Genomic DNA, 17839 nt, shown 5'->3' with positions numbered 1-17839 from the left:
TTCTCAAGCACATAGCCTAGACTGCCACCTACTTGTTAGGCTACAGGTCTTACCTTGGGCTGTAGGGCTTTCAGGAAATACAGCCCATGACCAGAGAAAAGCCCTGATACTCTTTTTTTCTTCTTTTTCTGACATATTTGTGTAAAGAATCTCAAAGGCAGTAAAGTATTTAATACGTGCTTTCAGTGCAAGGCATGCACCTAGATCCAGTTGGGGATCTGGCCCTTTGTGTGCTAAGACCTTTCTCTGAGGATGTTTTACATGGGCATGTTCAGAAGCTGGAATTATGAGGAAACGTAAAGCACGATTTGTACTTATTTTAAGTGTTCCTTTCCTCACTATTTAGTTGCTGCTATGTTTGCCATTGTCTTGCATTTACCTAAATAATGGTTGCCTGGCCTTTCACAAACTTGTGAAGAGGAAAGATGGTGACCACCTGAAACAATAATATCTGTGGCAGAATAGCCTGAGAACTTTAAATAACCAAAGGGGACCGTTTCCAAGGCAGCCAAGTGACCTTTGGATCCCAGAAGCAGGCTATTCATAGAGGTGAAGCCTTTGTCCTGCTTTGACCAGTGGTCAGTGAACTCTGGCAGGCCCCTCAGCTCACCATCTTGGCCCTAGACTAGCAGCTGGTGATTGATTCATTTAGCTGTCCAGATTCACATTCTTCTGTCAAGGACTTGTCAAGGAAGAAAAAGGTTCTATGGAGGGCTATTCATTTTACTAAAAGGAAAGGGATGCATTATATGATTGAGTGGATTACTTTTGGGTCAGAAGAGTTCCTGCATTGCTCTGTTTTAATTTGGCCTTCAATCAAAGAGAGATTTAGTTTATCAGCACAGTGTGGTGCTCATGAAGGGGGACAGATCGTTTCAATTCCATCAGTGCAATAGGTCTGTTTTGTTTTGTGGGTTTTCTGTTGTTCTGCCCCTCCTCTCTATGATTTGTCCCTCCCACCATTTTTTTGCCAACAAGTCCATAGATTTTTGTGATTAGTTGATACAACAGAGGGTAGAGAGTATTCATTTCTATTACTCTCACTCTTAGTTTTGATGTGTATGATATATGAATTGTAGTGCTCCTACTACTTCTCATATATGATGTTAAGCAACCCAGAAGAGCCTAGAGTAAGTAAAAGATTAGTGTGTTACTTCTGTTTTAGATATGGAGAAACTTGAGAAGATACTAGATTCCACAGAATCAAACTAACAAATTACTTTCTTACAGACAACACAAACAGCTGTAAAGCTGAGGGTAGAACCAAGTATTTTCTCTCCAGTCCCCATTTTCACCTGATTAACAAAAATTTGTTGTACAAACCCAGCATTTTCCAAATGGACAAGAGTGCTCTCTGTCCATTTGTCCATTGAGAATCCCTTTTTTTAAAAACAAGAGAGAAGTGTTTCCATTCTGTTTTGGTTTAACCCAGCTGGCAACTAAACACCACACAGCAGCTCACTCACACACCTACAGTGGGATAAGGGAGAGAATTGGAAGGGTAAAAGTGAGAAAACTGGTGGGTTGAGGTAAAGACAGTTTAACAGGTAAAGCAAAAGCCACACACACAAGCAAAGCAAAACAATGAATTCATTTAGTGCTTCCTATCAGCAGGCAGGTGTTCAGCCTTGTCCAGGACAGCTGGGCTCCATCACATGTGACAGTTACTTGGGAAGTCAAACGCCATCGGTCCCAATGTCCTCCCCTTCCTCCGTCTTCGCCCAAAATACATACAGAGCATGATGTTATATAGTATGGAATATCACCTTGGCCAGTTTGGGTCAGCTGTCCTGGCTGTGCCCCCTCCCATCTTGTGCACTTCCCATGGCATGAGAAGCTGAAAAGTCCTTGACTACTTAGCAGCAATTAAAACATCAGTGTATTATCAACATTAGTTTCATTCTAAATCCAAAACACAGCAGTGTACCAGTTACTAGGGAGAAAATTAACTCTATCCCAGCCAAAACTAGGACACATGCTTTATGAAACTTGAATCATGTTTTCAATTTGATAATTAATGCATCCAAAAATCAACTTTGAGTTGCACTGAGGAGCTGTGTTTGCTTGTCATGGTGTTGCCAGACTATTCTGTCCATCTTGCCTTCAGCTGTGCTGTGTTCCCTTAGCATTAGGATTTTTTTGCTGATCTTCTTCATGAAGTACCGAGAAGAGAACACTGTTGCTTAGCTCCTTCCCCTGGAAATAAGAGATGTTAAAGACCAGATCCTGCCAGTTAACCTTCTGCCTCTGTTTGAATGAACACAATGAGCTGCAGCAGATGAAATATGACCTTCCAGTTTCTTTACCTCACTCTCATAAGCCATGTATTGTTTTGATTTGGCTTATTGAACGCATTATGAGGGATTTCTGATTGGCTTCAGGCCAAGGTCTTACGCTTCTGCTGATGGAAGTACAAGTGCATAATTTAGAATAAAATACAGTGAGGGCTGGTCTGTTGTATTATTTTCTCTTCCTCTTTTTGGGGCAAAAGGGAGAATTTTATATTTTTTGAGATAAATGGGAGGCTTAACTGTCTCTAATAACACAAGAGAGAAATGAAGTCTGAGATAAGCTAACCTTGCTTAACTCTTTTCTGTTATACATATCTACAAACATGTCAGAAATCTGGGATAAGTACGACACCTGTTGAGTAGGCCTCCTTCTTTCATGGGGGCCTGGTGGTATTCCTTTCACGTCTGCAGTTGCATTTCCCAAGGATCAGTCCCCTTTCTCAGAGATTGGTTGGTTCAGGATGGAGTATGATGTCTAAGTTGGAGGTACCAGCTTCCCTGTGCTCCAGGTAACACTTCCTTCAGCACCTTCCTGGCAGCTTTGATTAATAGCCTTGAGTTGGAGAGAAATAACGAGCTTTTGAAAATCTTGGAAAAGGAAGATGGGTTGTCATTGTTTATTAGAGAATATAAGTAATCTAATGACCAGAAGTATTACCAGCTTAGTAGAACATGGTTATTTGTTTGCACTGTGAGTGGGCAAACTGCAAATCCAACTATTGCCTCCCACCCAAGCAGTCGATAGCTGTAGCAAGGTGACTTACTCTAAAGACAATTTTTTCTGTTTCCTTTTGTTTGCCTTTGATATGAGGGATTTTATGCTGTGTTCAGCATAAATTTGCAGGATATTTTCCAGACACATAAGGAAGTGAGAGAAATGTAATTGGGGAAAAATATAGGGATTTCTATAAGTTGAAGGCAATATGATTTTCATCTGGAAGCCACACTTTTGATTTGTTTTATGTGAAAGTTGCAAGAGTTGTAAACTCTTTCCTCTCCCCTACCATCATAAATTTTCAGATAAACATCTAATTAGAGGATTTAAGTAACTTCAATACATAAGCAGTACTGACAGTGCCTTTGTGTGTGTGTGTGTGTGTGTGTGTGGTTTGTTTCTAGTTTTCTCCCTGCTGCTCTCAGACTTTAAGACATTCGGAATTTTGCTGTTATTGTCCTGTGTAGAAAGACAGTTATTGGGGAAAGATCTCTCGGCTGTGTAATGTAGTTGGGGGCATTTGGTGACAGGGAAATGAGCTGCAGGCATTTGGCCCTTGCGAGTGGAGGCATCTCTTCTTTCCTTTCCCCATGGGAACACTGAAATGTTGACATTTGGAGAGGGGGCTGAAGGGCTTGAATTCCCAGCACCTCTCTTCAGCATCTTGCAGTGAAATTGTGTCTTTCATCCTAGGCTGCTGATTCTGAAACAAAAAAAGTGAAAAATGCAGAGTGCTTCTATCTCTCACAGATAGCATTTCTGACAGTCTGAAGGCTTACAGCATCACCATATCAACTTACACTCATTCATACGTGGATGGTGTCAGTTTGCCATTGTATGAAATGAAACATCTTCCTCCACCTCCCCCCCAGATGTGAGGGAAGGCGCAGTGGTGGGCGGCGTGGCAGAGGAATGTGTGGGGCCCCGCTCCTGTCCTGGGATGCGTTCTGTGGTGCTTTCTCTGATTGATGAGCTGGGCAGGGTGAGGTGAAGAGCGGGTATTGCATTTTATTGGGGTCTTGTTTTATTTTAGCCAGGAATAGCATTTATTTGTTTTTAAAGGTACATGACTGATAAATAGAGGTCTTACCCTTCAGCTGGCATCTCCAGTGAAATTAATTGATCAGAATGAATTAGTGCTTACAGTGCTGGAGACTCGTTGCACAGTGCTGAAATTCTCTTTTTTTGTGTTGCACCAAGCAATTATTACGTTTTTGTGTTCTTTTTGGAGTGTTCTTTGTGAAACCTTAGAGTCATAGCAACATAGCAATCAATCTTTAATTTTTCTTTTCTTTTTTTTTTTTTTTTTGAATGTGAAATCAGAATAGTTGTGAAGGGATGTGTCTTTTGTTGCACAATCCTGTTTGTGTTCTGATCCTTCTCTTCATGTCATAAAGTGCAAAACTGTGTCGGATGTTCCCCATGCAGCAACTGGGGTATTAAGCAGGACTAATTCTTCACAGAATGGCAACAGCTCCAAAGAAAGGCCTCTGTAGGATTAAGCATATACTAGAAGGCAATCACTTGGCAAACTGCTGAAGGAAAGCAGTCCTTTTTGCAAGCGAGAAAGTGGTGTGTTCTTTCTCCTGAATGCATACAACCACACAAGTAGAACAGCTTTGAAGCTGGTTAATGTGGCTTACTGTGTGCCTTTTCTGTACTATTACCTACATTCTTGTCTGCAGAAGAGCAGAGGGGAATTCCTCGATAAATGCATTAGCATTTATTGTGCACTTCTGTGGCCACACACTGTTGCCCGGATGATAGATAGACTGAGAAGGGAAAACACCAGCTGGGATGCCTTCAAAAGTGAAAAGACCAAATCTCTCACTCTTGTTTACATGATTCAGTAAGATATGTCAGTTACGCCATCAATAAACTGTTGAATATATAGAACCACATATTTCTAAGCCTTGATCTTTTATTTCCTTTAAAACAGTGCTAGTAGAGAGCTCCTGAGGTGATATGTATGACTGGTTTCATTGGGAAGGGTGGTAGTGGTATATTTTTTGCCACTTATTAAAAGGTCGAGGTGTAGTAAGACAATACGTGTGGTTATGTGAATAGCTTGCAGATAGCTGCAAGAGGCAGAAAGCGCCATTGTTGCACTATCATTATCTGATTTGACCATGGTAAAGTAGAAAGACCTGGGTGTATTGTACTGTACTTTATTCCTTCACAGATTGGGAGTTTTGATGCTTGCCTCTGCATAGTAGTTCTCCTGAATCATCATCTCAGTGTGGCTCAAAGAGCACCTGATGGGACAGAGAGCAAACAGTAAAATAAGATGGTCATGGGTTGGTAGTTTGGCAGTTAGGATCCTCCTGTTATTTTCTCTAGTGCATTGGTGCTGCCAAGGATCCCATTTATTGTCACAATTATGTTAATATGTAACGAATAACAAGCTGCCTCTCTGTGCCAGTGGTCTGAAGAAGTAAGGAGGAAAGAGGACAGTCTCATAGTCACTCTGCCAAATTGTACTTTTCGGTTCCTGCATTTAAGAGAACTTTTTGAAGGGTGATTATCCACTTCTAAGGAGCCAATTTTCTTAAACTATTTTCATATTTTTTCTTAACATACAGCAGGCATGCCAATTATGAACTCTTTCTGTTGTTAACACTTTACAAAATTCATGGTGAGCACATGCTGCTGCAAAAGGAAAGAGCATTTTTCATAAAATACAATATATCCTGAGATGAAATGATTGCTTTTATGCTTGAAAAAATGGATCAGTGTCATAGAGACTCCTGGTGTATTGTGTATTATAATAAATTGGAATTCACAGTTTTACCCATGAAGGAAAGCTTAGACAGCCAGGCACATGTTTAAATCTTGAGAGTCTGGTGTGCCATATGATGTGTCCTGTGCCCAGAAAACAAATATTTACAGGGCTGAAAGGTTCTGAGACAATAGTTAAATGAAAGTGGTAGGACTTGCTTCTGTCTTCAGCGATGTCCATATGTACAGGAAGGGGTTGCGTTTCCAAAACAGTCTCACCAAAGTGAGGCTGTTCCAGAATCACATGCCTCATTTGTTCTTTTTTCTGCATTTTTTTCTCTGAAGCAGCCAAAGATGACCATCTGAGACCCTGTCTCCAGACCTTGCACTTCTAAAGAACTCTTGCAAGAGGGGAAGAAAGTTTTGTTTTGTTTTTAGTGAAAACAAAAACAACTTTGGGAAAGTCAGGATGTACAAGGAAAAGGCTATTCTCAGTTCTTTGGGAGTTGTGGGGGGGGGGTGTGTGGGGGTGTGTGTGTGAGACAGTGTCCTTATCTTGTCAAATTTCTTCTCCTTTCCTGTCAACTGTGTTCAACATGCAGCCTTTTGAATCTTTCTCATGACTCTCTGCACTGGGATATATCAGAAACCTGCTCACAGCAGTTTCCATTCTGTATGTGGAGAAGATGGTATACCTTCCTGCTTTCTGAGGATGCTGTAAGAAAGGAAGAATAAAAGGGTACTGTAGGTAAGGAAGAATAAATGAGTACATTTCCCTAAAAACCTACTCCAGAGTAGTCTACTTGAATTCCAGGCTTTCAGGAAGAGAAAATACTACATATGAAACTTTAGACTGGTCCTAACTTTGAGAAGCCAGTGGTGAAAACTGTCTCTCTATGCGTGTGTGGCCAGAATCACTTTTGCAGAATCTAGTCCCAACCCAAATGGTGGAGAGCTTAGTGAACTTCAGTGGATGTATTCAGACTTGGTTATTCCTGTACAGAGATTCTTAAAGTGATCATTTGTCAGCCACTGAATTAGGAGCTTTAAAGAAAGGAGCAGGGGGACCTGAAAGTGTTAGAGGAAACAAATGAGATTGCAGCTGACATCTCCAAGGGAACTTTTGTTCAAGGGTGCTCAGGCTGTTGACCTCTTTGCTTCTCCATTTCATTGCCTTTAGATTATAGCATTCTTTGATACCAGAAAAGTAGTGGCTAGTTTGTGACTGGGCAAATGGTACCTTTGTTTTTTTGGTGGGGGAGGCAATCATAAACATTGCTGTGCAAAGATTTTAATGCACAAATAATCAGTTTTGCATTGTATTTTAAAAGTGTGGGGTTTATATATTAAGCTAATTATTTATTTCCTTTTCTCCCTTCTTACCAGAGATTGCAGAGCAATTCTTAGTGATATGCATCTTAGTATGGAGAACATTGTCTAAAAATTACACTTCTTAGATATCTGTCAGCATGTTGGCAAGAATATGAGAGAGGAAAGAAAAAATTAAAACACATCATTGTTTCTTACTTTTTCCATTCCTTTTTCTATTGCACTTCTCTCTCTTTGTTTAGTTTTAGTGGCAGAACTAAGCATGTAGTAGGCTAGAAGTGAACATTTTTGTAGCAAGGTGACCATAAGTTTTAGCAGAACAGACTCTTTCCCAGATGTAATTGACTGGCAGTTTGTTGGAGGCGAAACCACAGTAAGCTCTGCAATGGACCTCACCCTTTAGCTTAACAATCAGGGCCCTGGAGAAGTTTTGTCCAGAGCAGAGGTAATGAATTGAGAACAGCAGAAAGGGCAGATGGCCCAAATCCTCACTCATTACCTCATCTGGGGTCTCCTTGGTATTTATCAGTGAAAGCTTTCTGTGATTACCCTGATGTGCAGAGCAGTTCGTGGTCCCTTCAAAACTCAAAATGTGATTTTTGAGAGGGTCTTGCACACTAATGCCTCAGAAAGATTTGCTCCTTGCCTACAACCTGTAAATACTATTCTGTGAGCTGAAATGTGAGGAGCACATGATGTAAAGGATCAGTTCTGTCTATAGGGAATGTCAGATTTCGTGACCAAACCTGGCTCATTCTCTGTGCTTCCATGTCTTCCACGCTGTAGAAATGGTGTTTCTAATCTTGTCAGTTTTTTGCAATATTTGAACCTTTAGAAAAATCTTGTTTGTTTTTTATTGTTTAGGTTTGTGTCTTCATGTATAGACATATTTTGCAGTCATTAAAAAAAAAATCTTCATAAAGTTTAGTAGAACAAACCAGAACAACTGCCTTCCTTTCCAAACCTTCTTCTTCCATCCTTCTGATCCCAACAAAACAATATATGCCAGAATTCTGGAGTAATGCACACATCATCTAGAGAACTGAGGAGGCACAATAATGGGTCTCTAAGGTAAGGCCCTGACTCAAAGCCTGTTGAAATCAAGAATAAGACTTACTGGTCAACAGGTATCAGCAGGTTGGAAGAAATGAAGAAATGTGTGTCAGCAGTCTTATACATCTGGCTCTCAAACTCTCTGGATTTGTGAACGTAAAGTGCATAGGTGCCAATAAGCTATGCTAGCAGCTCCCAAAAATCTTATCCCAGTTTGAGAAAACGTATTCTTTGATTTAGGAAAAAAATGGTAGGAAGGGAAGAGGAACCCAAATTGTAGTGCTATGATAGTGGCTCGTAAAAATGAAGCTGTGTAATTTGCCACTCCATGGGGCTTTCCAAAGCATCAGAATAATAATGATCACTATAGGTTATGGTTGTATTCTTTACAAACTGTAATTCCAATCCACCTGCTTTAAAATATTAAAATGCCTGCTAGGGGATTCTAAATGGCAAATGGTTAAGAAATATCTTTGGGATAGACAGATTAATAAGTGTCCCATATCAATTATTGATAGTGGCAAATCAATGCAGCAGTTCCAGTCTCATTTAACCTTCCTATTATTTAATTGTAATGCTCTAATTGCTGGAGACAGGGCTCCTTTTCAATACAATTCTGAACTGTCATCTTCAAAACTGCTGCTATGGTGTTCATACTATCACAGTCAAGAATTTCTTAATATTGGTAGAGTCACAGAGGAACATTTCTTTATCTTTTTGTTTTCATTTTATGAAGAGACAATGGGTGTATTAGGTTTATCCTGGAAATATGTTTAACTCAAGAAATATCTGTGAAAATACACAATGTAATTTGTTTCACAAATAGCATGGTGATAGGCTAAATGGTATCCTGCTTGCTGATATTTCCAGTATACACAGCAGACTGTGTGATTTTTGTTCCGTATGTTCCTGAGCAATGTAGAGAGAGTTATTTAAAAAAGGGAGGATTATTTGCACTTCTGTCACTACTTTTCGGTGTAGACTAACGGAAGCATGACTTGTTACCGTACTCAGAATTACATTTTTGTCTCAAACTAGTATTTTTTTATGGAAAAAGTTTTGATGGATTTAAACTTACACCTTTTGCTTAGTGACTAATAGCAACATTTTTCTCCCTCAGATTTAATTTCAGTAAGCCAAGGTATAAACATTTTAAGGAAGTTTCCCTGCAGCTTGGGGTGATTATAGATGTGTTTTTCAAAACTGTTCTTGAGGACAACCTCCTGATTTTGCTGAGATATTGACAATATAGATTTAGGGCTAAACGGACAGTTAATTTTTTCTGTAGAATTTTCATCCTGCTAGCACAGTAGTTCTGTAGATACATGGGCGTTTTGTCTTGTGAAGAGATTCTCTGCTATCTATTGGCCTGGATGTTCAGATGTTTCTGGAGAAATATGTTAACAAAGAATCTGAAAAGTTCTGAAATATATCTGGATGTAGAAACACTAACTTAGGTGCCAACCAAGCCTTACTTTGTAGTAATGTTAGCAGTGAAAACTATACCTGGCTATAAGGGCTTCTAAACTGACAGGGTACTATGGTTTGGAGAGTCCTTTTATTTATGTAACACTACTGTTTGCTCCATTCCATCTCTCACATTTTTTTTCTTTCTTCCTTAAAATACTTCTTTTCTCTCATGTAATATCTGAATTAGGTGATTTTTTTGGTAATTTTTTGTGTTTTCAAGGAAAATGATTTTATTTTTCATATCGGGAAGTTAAATATCATACTCACTAGTGGCAAACTAGCTTGTTTCTGTCATGTAATCTTGGGTCTGCATCCTGTCTGAGTTCTTAGTAACCATCTTGATAGAACAAAGGAGAAGCAGAAATTAAAGCTAAAATATGAAGCTGGAAAACAAAACAGAGGTAAAATGAATACCCTTTAACAGGAACAACCACATTTCCAGACAATTCAAGCGAATACTGATTTTTAAAGTCATGTCTAACAGTTTAGTGTTAGTACCTCATTAAAATCCAGGGATTAGTTGCAGCAATCTCCTTGTTATACATCAAAAGCTTTTAGTTTAATTTGGGATTAAAGGATACAAAATGCCATTCTAGCAAAGCTATTTCCAAGGTAAAGTGGGATGGTGTAAAGACTCTGGTTTCCCTAACTGTCTCAGTTATACTATGTGTTTATCTATATATCTGTATGGATTTTAAAATTGTGATGAACCGGTTCAATAATCCTTTATAATCTGTGTTATCTCTGGAAGTGAAATTGTCTGGAAAAGCTTGTTTGAAATGTTGAGAAAGGCAATTGGAGTTATAGGTCCACACTGCCTTTCTGGGACCATAGGTGTGGTTGGGCTCAGCTTGGTTCAAGGACATTGAAATCTGGGGATGCTGGTGTTGAAGAGTCAACACCAACAAGATTTCCCTCTGTATTAGATAAGGGTAATGGGCAACATTCTGCTCTTCTCTCCTGCAAGTCTGCAGCATGTGCAGTGTGTGGTAGTAGTTGCAACAGGATTGGTCATTATTCTCCTCTTTTTTGTACTACCAATGTTTCCAAGGCATGCGAGTGAGAGAACAGCCATCTTGAGAGCCCTAATTTAGGAATTAATGAATTTGAGGAGGGGCACAGGATGAGTTTATGGACACTGCAGTCCTCTCCATGTTTTCAGGTTTTGGGGAGAAGGAGAGGATGATTGGTTGGTGGTTTTATTGCTATCAGTTGCTTTTTGTTAGGCTGTCTGAGGTGATTAATATGTCAATGTGTGATAGCATTTACTGCCAGGGATAAATACAGAGAAATAAAATACAATTTTGAAATTCTAGCGTAAATAAGGATCTGGTATAGTATTATCCAGGATTTTCCTGATGATTTTTTAACATCTTGGCAGTGATATCGGCAGGCTGTATGATTTATTTAATGATTTTATTTATATATTTATATTTATATATTTATATTATATTTATATACTCCTGACTTTATGGAAAAAAAAATACTTATTTTGTTCCAACTGAGTTTAGGTATCAAGCTTTTGACACTGTATACGTCTTTGGTTATGAATTAAAAATAAGTATATTAAACTAACATTTTAAGCAACAGTAGTACAAAACTATGCAATTTCAGAATATTTATTTTAAAATACAAAGATATGGAAAAAGCATATTTTAGTTAAGCTTATTTTTCCAACCACTCTGGCAGAAATTAAAAATAAGAGCTGGCTTTAGGGAAAAAGCCACACTTCCAGTTTATCAGAACAGTTAATTTACTGGTAATTTACAAGACTGCCATTATCAGTATGTTGTTTGAATTATGATCTTTTCTTCTTTATTTTTTTATAACAGAATGAAAAGAGAAAATTTGGTATTAAATTTATCATGCTGTTCTGAAATCCATTTATTTGGAAAAAGCCACAGCTTTTTTTTAACATGCAGGTTGGTTTTTCTCAAGTGAAAACCGCTTTGCCTGAGAATTGGGGGAGGGGGAGAAGAAAATAATATTAGTTTCATTGGAAGGGTTAGGGCTGTTATACATAACATATAATAACATATCAATAGCATTAACACCTAAGTTCTCCAGATTGCTTTATGCACTTTTGTTATTTCCACCTGATTGGTTCATCGGTCTGAGTGGCCATTATCTCTTGAGAAACACTTAAGTGGTTGTTGTCATGTGCTCTAGAGTTTCTCAATATTTGCTGCATTCTGGTTTGATGAAACCCCCTTCTGTGCTACTGTTTCAGTTCAGGGAGTAATTTCAGTTCAGGGGTTTTATTTTCCATTCTTTCAGTTTCTTTATTACACAGTTATAGACCAGTCTTGGGCTAGTGTCAGCTGTTATGAAACCCGCAAGCTTTAACAATAATAAACGTGTAGGTTGTTGGAATTTCTTTTGCCTTTTAAGAAAACTCATTCAGAAAATTAGTTAATGACATGAAATAAGTGAGTAGAAAGTGCAGCATGTAAGGGAACAAGTCACCTGGACTTGGGTTTGAACAAGCTTCAGGACTTTATTTCAGGAGTGAATGAAGCGGGTGGGTGTTGTGTTGTGTTTCTTTTTTGTTTGGATTTTTTTCCTCTGTGTGTGTGGTGGTTTTTTTATTTATTTTATTTTTATCTTTTATTAAAGTGAGTGAAGGACTGCTGCTGTATTTAAAAAACAAACAACAAAACCCCACAACTATGTGAGGGATGAGCTGCTTAAATTTTACTTTTCCATACCTTAGTAGTTAAATCTATGCAAACCTGTTTAGGTACACTTTTTTTTTTTTTTTTTTTCCCATGCAAAAGAGTATTCAGTCTGTGTATGGTGCAGGAGACACCAGCAGGGTTTCTCTTATATTTAAGCAGTGTGTGACAGCAAGAAATCAGTTGGGTTTTGAGCCTGTGGATATTTGCCTCAGTGGTAAATGAGGGAACTCATACCAGGACTCATACTTTGATTTCTCTCTGCTTAGATAAGTTTATTGGACAGACCTGTGTGTTTTATGCCATCAAAGGTATTAGTACTCAAAAGTAACTATACAAAAACATGTTCCCATCACATAAATTGCAGGCATTTATGATAGTAAATACAGTTTCTAGCTATTGTTTTCTTCTTCTGTAAGCAGCATTTGGTATCTTGCAAGTTAAAAAAAGGTGGGAGCATCAGGTTCTCGGAGTAACATTAATTGTTTTCTTTTGGCTATAAATCTGGGAACAAAATGATTAAATAGACCAGAGAAGAGGGGGAAAACTCAAATAAAAAGGCACTTACATTTATTGCATTTTGCAGGGTTGTTTTCAGGAACAACGTATGTCTCTTGAGACTTTGTTTCTTATCCATTTTATAGAGCTCTGGCCTCTTAACAGCACTGCTTTAATGACTTTTTCTTGGGGTTCTGAGTTGGTATCAGCGCTTGCCTTGAAAACAAGCCTGTTACAAAGAGGTCAGGTTTCACGAGACAGCAATAGACTTGTAAAACCAGATTTTACTGGAACAAATAAAGTCAGAATTAAGAAGAAACCAGAGATTTGCATACAGAAACAAGATACAGAGGGAACAAGTATTGAACTAAGCTGATAAACAATGTATAATTTTAGATGAGAGTTAAGTGGAGATTTTTTGTTTCTAAAACCACATATAATTACCTTTTTGCCCTGTTAAAATGGTCCTTTCTTATGCCATTGGCTGTGTGGTGCAGCTGTGCTGCACGATGGCTCTGAAACTTGTGTTAGATTGATTTGTGGTGTTCTTGTTATCTATGCCTTTATTATATTCCTAGAAGTTTTATTTTGAAAGCTAAGCAGACTTGCCTAGTTCGCTACATCATGCTTTCAGTGAGTAAATGAAGAATGCAAAGCACTACGTTTTTGTTAGAAACTCTGTTAAGGACAGCATGAAGGAAATATTCTGAGTGCAGGTGAACACATGTGGTTTCTGGGTAGCAAGGAGTTAGAACAGAGAAGGAGGGAAGGGAAGGAGTAAGACAAGCCTGGATGCTTCCCCCCGCTTCCCTTCTGTAGTGGAAAACTGCAGGGGAGTTGGACTGCGTCAAATTTAGTAGAAAGCAAATCTAGAAACTTTCGAGTTATGGGAACAACCTGGTACATGTGCAGGTTATTTGACTTGCATTGAGTCCTTCGGTTTTGTGAAGCTGAACTTCTGTAGGTAGGAAAAGAACTAATAAGTCTTACTTTTCTTCTGATGGTTTCTTAGCAATCAAAAGAAAATCTGTTGAAGGAGAGAACTGTTTTTGTGTCTCTCACTCAACAAGCTTTAAATTTGTAAGACTTCTGTTATAACATCTTCGTGCAAGTTGTGTGGGTTTTTCGTTTGTTCTTGAGCCTGGTGCTGCTCAAAAGTGAAAGAACAAAAAATGGAGCATAGGGAAGGACCAAAAAGTGGAACATAGGGAACTGGATTAAATTCTACTGGCAAGAAAGGCTAGTTCTGTCTGTGGCGAAGGTGTGTGGGGCTGTGGGGGACCCACTGCCAAAAGAATGGGACTGGTCGTAAAAATGGAGACCAGGAGCATCTCTGCTTTCACCCTGTGAGTCTGGATCATGTTTGAGGTGCCAGACCTAGTTGCTACCCGCCATGGTATTTGCATCATGTGGCCACAGCTGCTTTCAGATGATTTTGCTGTACAAGGTGGTTTGGTTGTCTCATTAATCACAATCTTTGGGAGGTCTGTTCACAAAGCTGCAACACTTTAACTCTGCTGGTATGATTAGGAATGTGCATTCCTGCAGTGCTATTGCAACTACAGGAATGCAGTGCAAAAAAGTAATTTCTTCTGACCTGGGAGGTGAGGTAGGTATGGTAGTAATAGGAATTTTAAGTTATGTAGTTAGGCCCATGTTAGAAGACAATTTGTCCATGGAGGGGAAAGCAACCAGGTCATGTCACATTTCCTTTGCACTCCAACATTAATCTATCGATGCTATGCAGTAGCATTAAAATGATGTGAGGTGGGAAGCATTCTTTGGAATGCTTGGTGTGCATCAGTACTGTATGTGTCCTTTGTGCAGAAGGGTATTATTGAAAATATTAGAGTAAATAGGATGAAAAAACATTTCAATTAATGAATGAGCAAAACAGAGGAATTCTTTCAACAAAAAACTTGTGTGTTAAGCAATGGGTAACTTACTATTTTTGGTTTATCTATTAAAATCACTTTTCTGTATAATTTTTACAAGAACAGAAATTTGTTTGAAATCTGACTTTCTTAAAAAAAACCAAATCAGTGCTGTTGAGTTTGTGCAGAGATTGTTCTCTGTCTAGTTACAGTGGGTGGACCTGTGTGCGGAGTGATTTGTGTTGTGAGTTATCCAAAAGTAGTTGCCTCTGAAGAGCTGTTTTTTTCTGTTAATCATGTTAAAAGCAGCAGTAAATAGAGCAATTAATTAGAGGGTTTTGTATTCCTTTTCCTTTGAATTTTATTCTCTGAGCAAAGAAATCCAGCTACTGATCACCTTTTTAGGTGTCTGTTAGCTACAAGGTATTTATTGATCTGCCACTTTAATTGGCTCGATTTTAGTGAACTCCTTAAATTGTAAATGCTTGAAATTATATTGATGCTCTGTGTATCAGACATCTGCTCAGTGACCGCTTGGGTTGTTGGGATGAAAGTGTTCTCATATGATTAAACTTACGTTGAGATCTTTTTTATTTCTTTTTTTTTATCAAGCATGAACTTGTACTACCCTCCAAATGTTTTTACTGCAGTGAGTACTATTAGAGGACTAAAATATGACTGTCAGGAACTGTCAAGTATTTCTGGATAATTTTGCAAGTTAATCTATGATCTGGTGTTTGGTTTAGCCAGAATTTTTTCCTCACTTCAGTCCTCTAAATTTGATGTTCTCTTATTTCTAGCTATTTCTGCATTTGAAGTCCAGCCACTTTCAACTGAGGTCCAAGAAGGTGGAGTAGCTCGATTTGCCTGTAAAATAACAGCAAACCCTCCTGCCACTGTGACATGGGAAGTGAATCGAACATCTTTACCTTTAGTCATGGACAGGTATGTACAGTTACACGTTTAGAATGTCACTTATTTCTGTGACGATTTTGAGCCTCCTCCAATAAGAAAATCTGAATATTTGCAACGACATTAAAAAGGTTCCATGTGTATAGTATATCAACAATTAAAATAACTAGTAATAATTATGATGTTAATGATATTTAAACATGTGTTCTGAGTGCAGACCAGAATCACCCACTATTGTCTAGACCGTAGTCACGGGCTTATGAATTGTCATTGGAGAAGTTTGCGTGTGAGTCATCCTCAGGAATGGGAGTTGCTGTGGGATACAGAATAGATGGTCTTCAGCTGTGGGGGTGGTTTCAACTAGCGGAACTGCTTTTGCAGAAGAATTAATGCTGAGTCTGTTTTTCTTTAGAGGGCCGATAAAGTATTACATGTACAGAAAACTGAGTTAAAACACTTTATGCTAGGGAAATTATGCAAAGGGGGACTTCTCTTAAATTGATTAAGTTGAAGCACACAGACTGTTCCCTGCTAGATTCTTTCCCGGTCCAGATTGTATTTGTTAGCCTGTTCCCATCCTTCCTGACATGTAAATTTTTGTTGAACTTGTCTAAGATGCCCAGCATGCAAAGGAAGGCAAAAAGAGAAACATAAAAGTTGAAAGCATAGGTGGGTTTTGGGGAACCACATAGCAGTTATGTCATTATATCAGAAGTTGCTGCCAAAAAATCAGCCAACCTGAGTAGTATGAATATAGTAGCTGGCTAAAGAATGTTGGGATGGTTGTTTCTGAGGGCGAGAAAGATCATCTTATTGAAAGTAAATTCCTCTGCTCTAGTCATGGTGCTGGGTGGAATCTCATCTGTAGTTTGGAAATGTGGGGAGGTGAGTCATGTATGAAGAATGTTTTTGAGTCTCTGGCCTGCTGTTTCGAAGTCAGTGTAGCAATGACTGTTTGTAAATCAAAGTTAATTCCATGATGGTGTTTGCTGGCTGAACGTTTATCTACATTTCATTTTTTTTTGTTTGTTTCTGTGACAGGATAACTGCTCTACCTACAGGAGTTCTTCAGATCTATGGTGTTGAACAGAAGGATGCTGGGAATTATCGATGTGTTGCCACAACAATAGCCAATAGACGTAAAAGCACTGAGGCAGTACTGAGTGTTATTCCAGGTACTCACCGTGTGAGATTTTTTTCAATGGCGTTATATTATTGCAAAAACACATGTTGAAGAGCTGTAACTGTCCTCTAAACCACTCACCCAAATAATCATTTTACTTGCTTTTATCTTGTGGCTAAAATATTGTTTAGTGGAAGTTTCCACAATTACTGAAATAAGGCTTTGGTGTAAATCTTATTTTAAGCATACTTTTAAAAATATTATGTTTTATTTAATATTTAGTTGAATTTTTATTTACTTGTTCTCACTTATTTCTTTTTCTCCCTTTCAAAGCCTCAGACTTGAAGCCTTTTCACAAGCCATCTATAATAGCTGGTCCTCAAAACATTACAGCATCTCTTCATCAAACTGTCATCCTGGAGTGTGTAGCCACAGGGAATCCAAAGCCAATCATCTCATGGAGCCGGCTAGGTAGGTCTTAAAATTACAGCATACGACCTTCAGCCTGTGGAGAGGAAGTGAAACTGGAAAGAAAGGATTTCAGCAATTATGTTACTGTTTTGGGGCTTCATGTAGTCGATAACAATTAGAAGGTTGGGGTAAGATAAGTAAAACACTTCCATACTGCTGTTGAGAAGCCCTGAGGTTTCCTGAGGCTTTGGGCTTCCTGTGGCTGCTCTCAGTCCCACTCTACCCCCAGCGCAGTGTGCACAGAGTCCTGGGATGGGTGGTGACCTCCAGGGATCTGTGGCTCGGAGCAGAATCAATGGTGAATTATGGTGGGTTGGAGTGGTTGCATCCTATGAAACAATCCTGTAAATGTTTCTCCCCCTCTGCTTCTAAGAAGAGCATTTGTGAGCATGGTTTGGACCTTGTGTTAATGGGTCATTTGGATTATAGATAGGTACAGTCAAACCCTGAGTCTGCCCAGAAGTGGAGAACAGAGGGGATGCAATAAGAATAACTATTCAACAGCACATCACACTTTTCCATGAAAAATACCTCTGTTTTTATTCTGACATATACCTAAATGTGAAAGTCAGGACTGAATCAGAAGCATGAAACGTTTTCCTACATTTCTAAAAGCTGGAGAAATTAACATGTGTTTCCTCACTGATTCAGTGACTCTTATAGACAAATAATTAAGAAAAAACTTATCTAACTGTCATAGAGCATTTGCC

At 38.7% G+C, this 17839-nt stretch overlaps 1 protein-coding gene across 1 annotated transcript in view; it reads left to right on the top strand.

The window, feature by feature from the left end:
• PRTG (protogenin) overlaps positions 1 to 17839 on the top strand; it is a gene marked incomplete at both ends in the record, with an annotated part of 80666 nt that overhangs the window by 16798 nt on the left and 46029 nt on the right. Inside the window, 3 exons of the mRNA XM_082061098.1 lie at positions 15424 to 15568; positions 16577 to 16710; positions 16992 to 17129. Coding sequence (XP_081917224.1) covers positions 15424 to 15568; positions 16577 to 16710; positions 16992 to 17129 — 417 coding nt within the window. The remainder of the gene's footprint in view (positions 1 to 15423; positions 15569 to 16576; positions 16711 to 16991; positions 17130 to 17839) is intronic.

This window comes from Streptopelia decaocto (assembly GCF_964273445.1).
Source record: "Streptopelia decaocto genome assembly, chromosome: 9".
Taxonomy (NCBI): Eukaryota; Metazoa; Chordata; class Aves; order Columbiformes; family Columbidae; genus Streptopelia; species Streptopelia decaocto.
The sequence above is the reverse complement of the archived record's forward strand: the minus strand, read 5'-3'. Positions and strand labels throughout refer to the sequence as shown.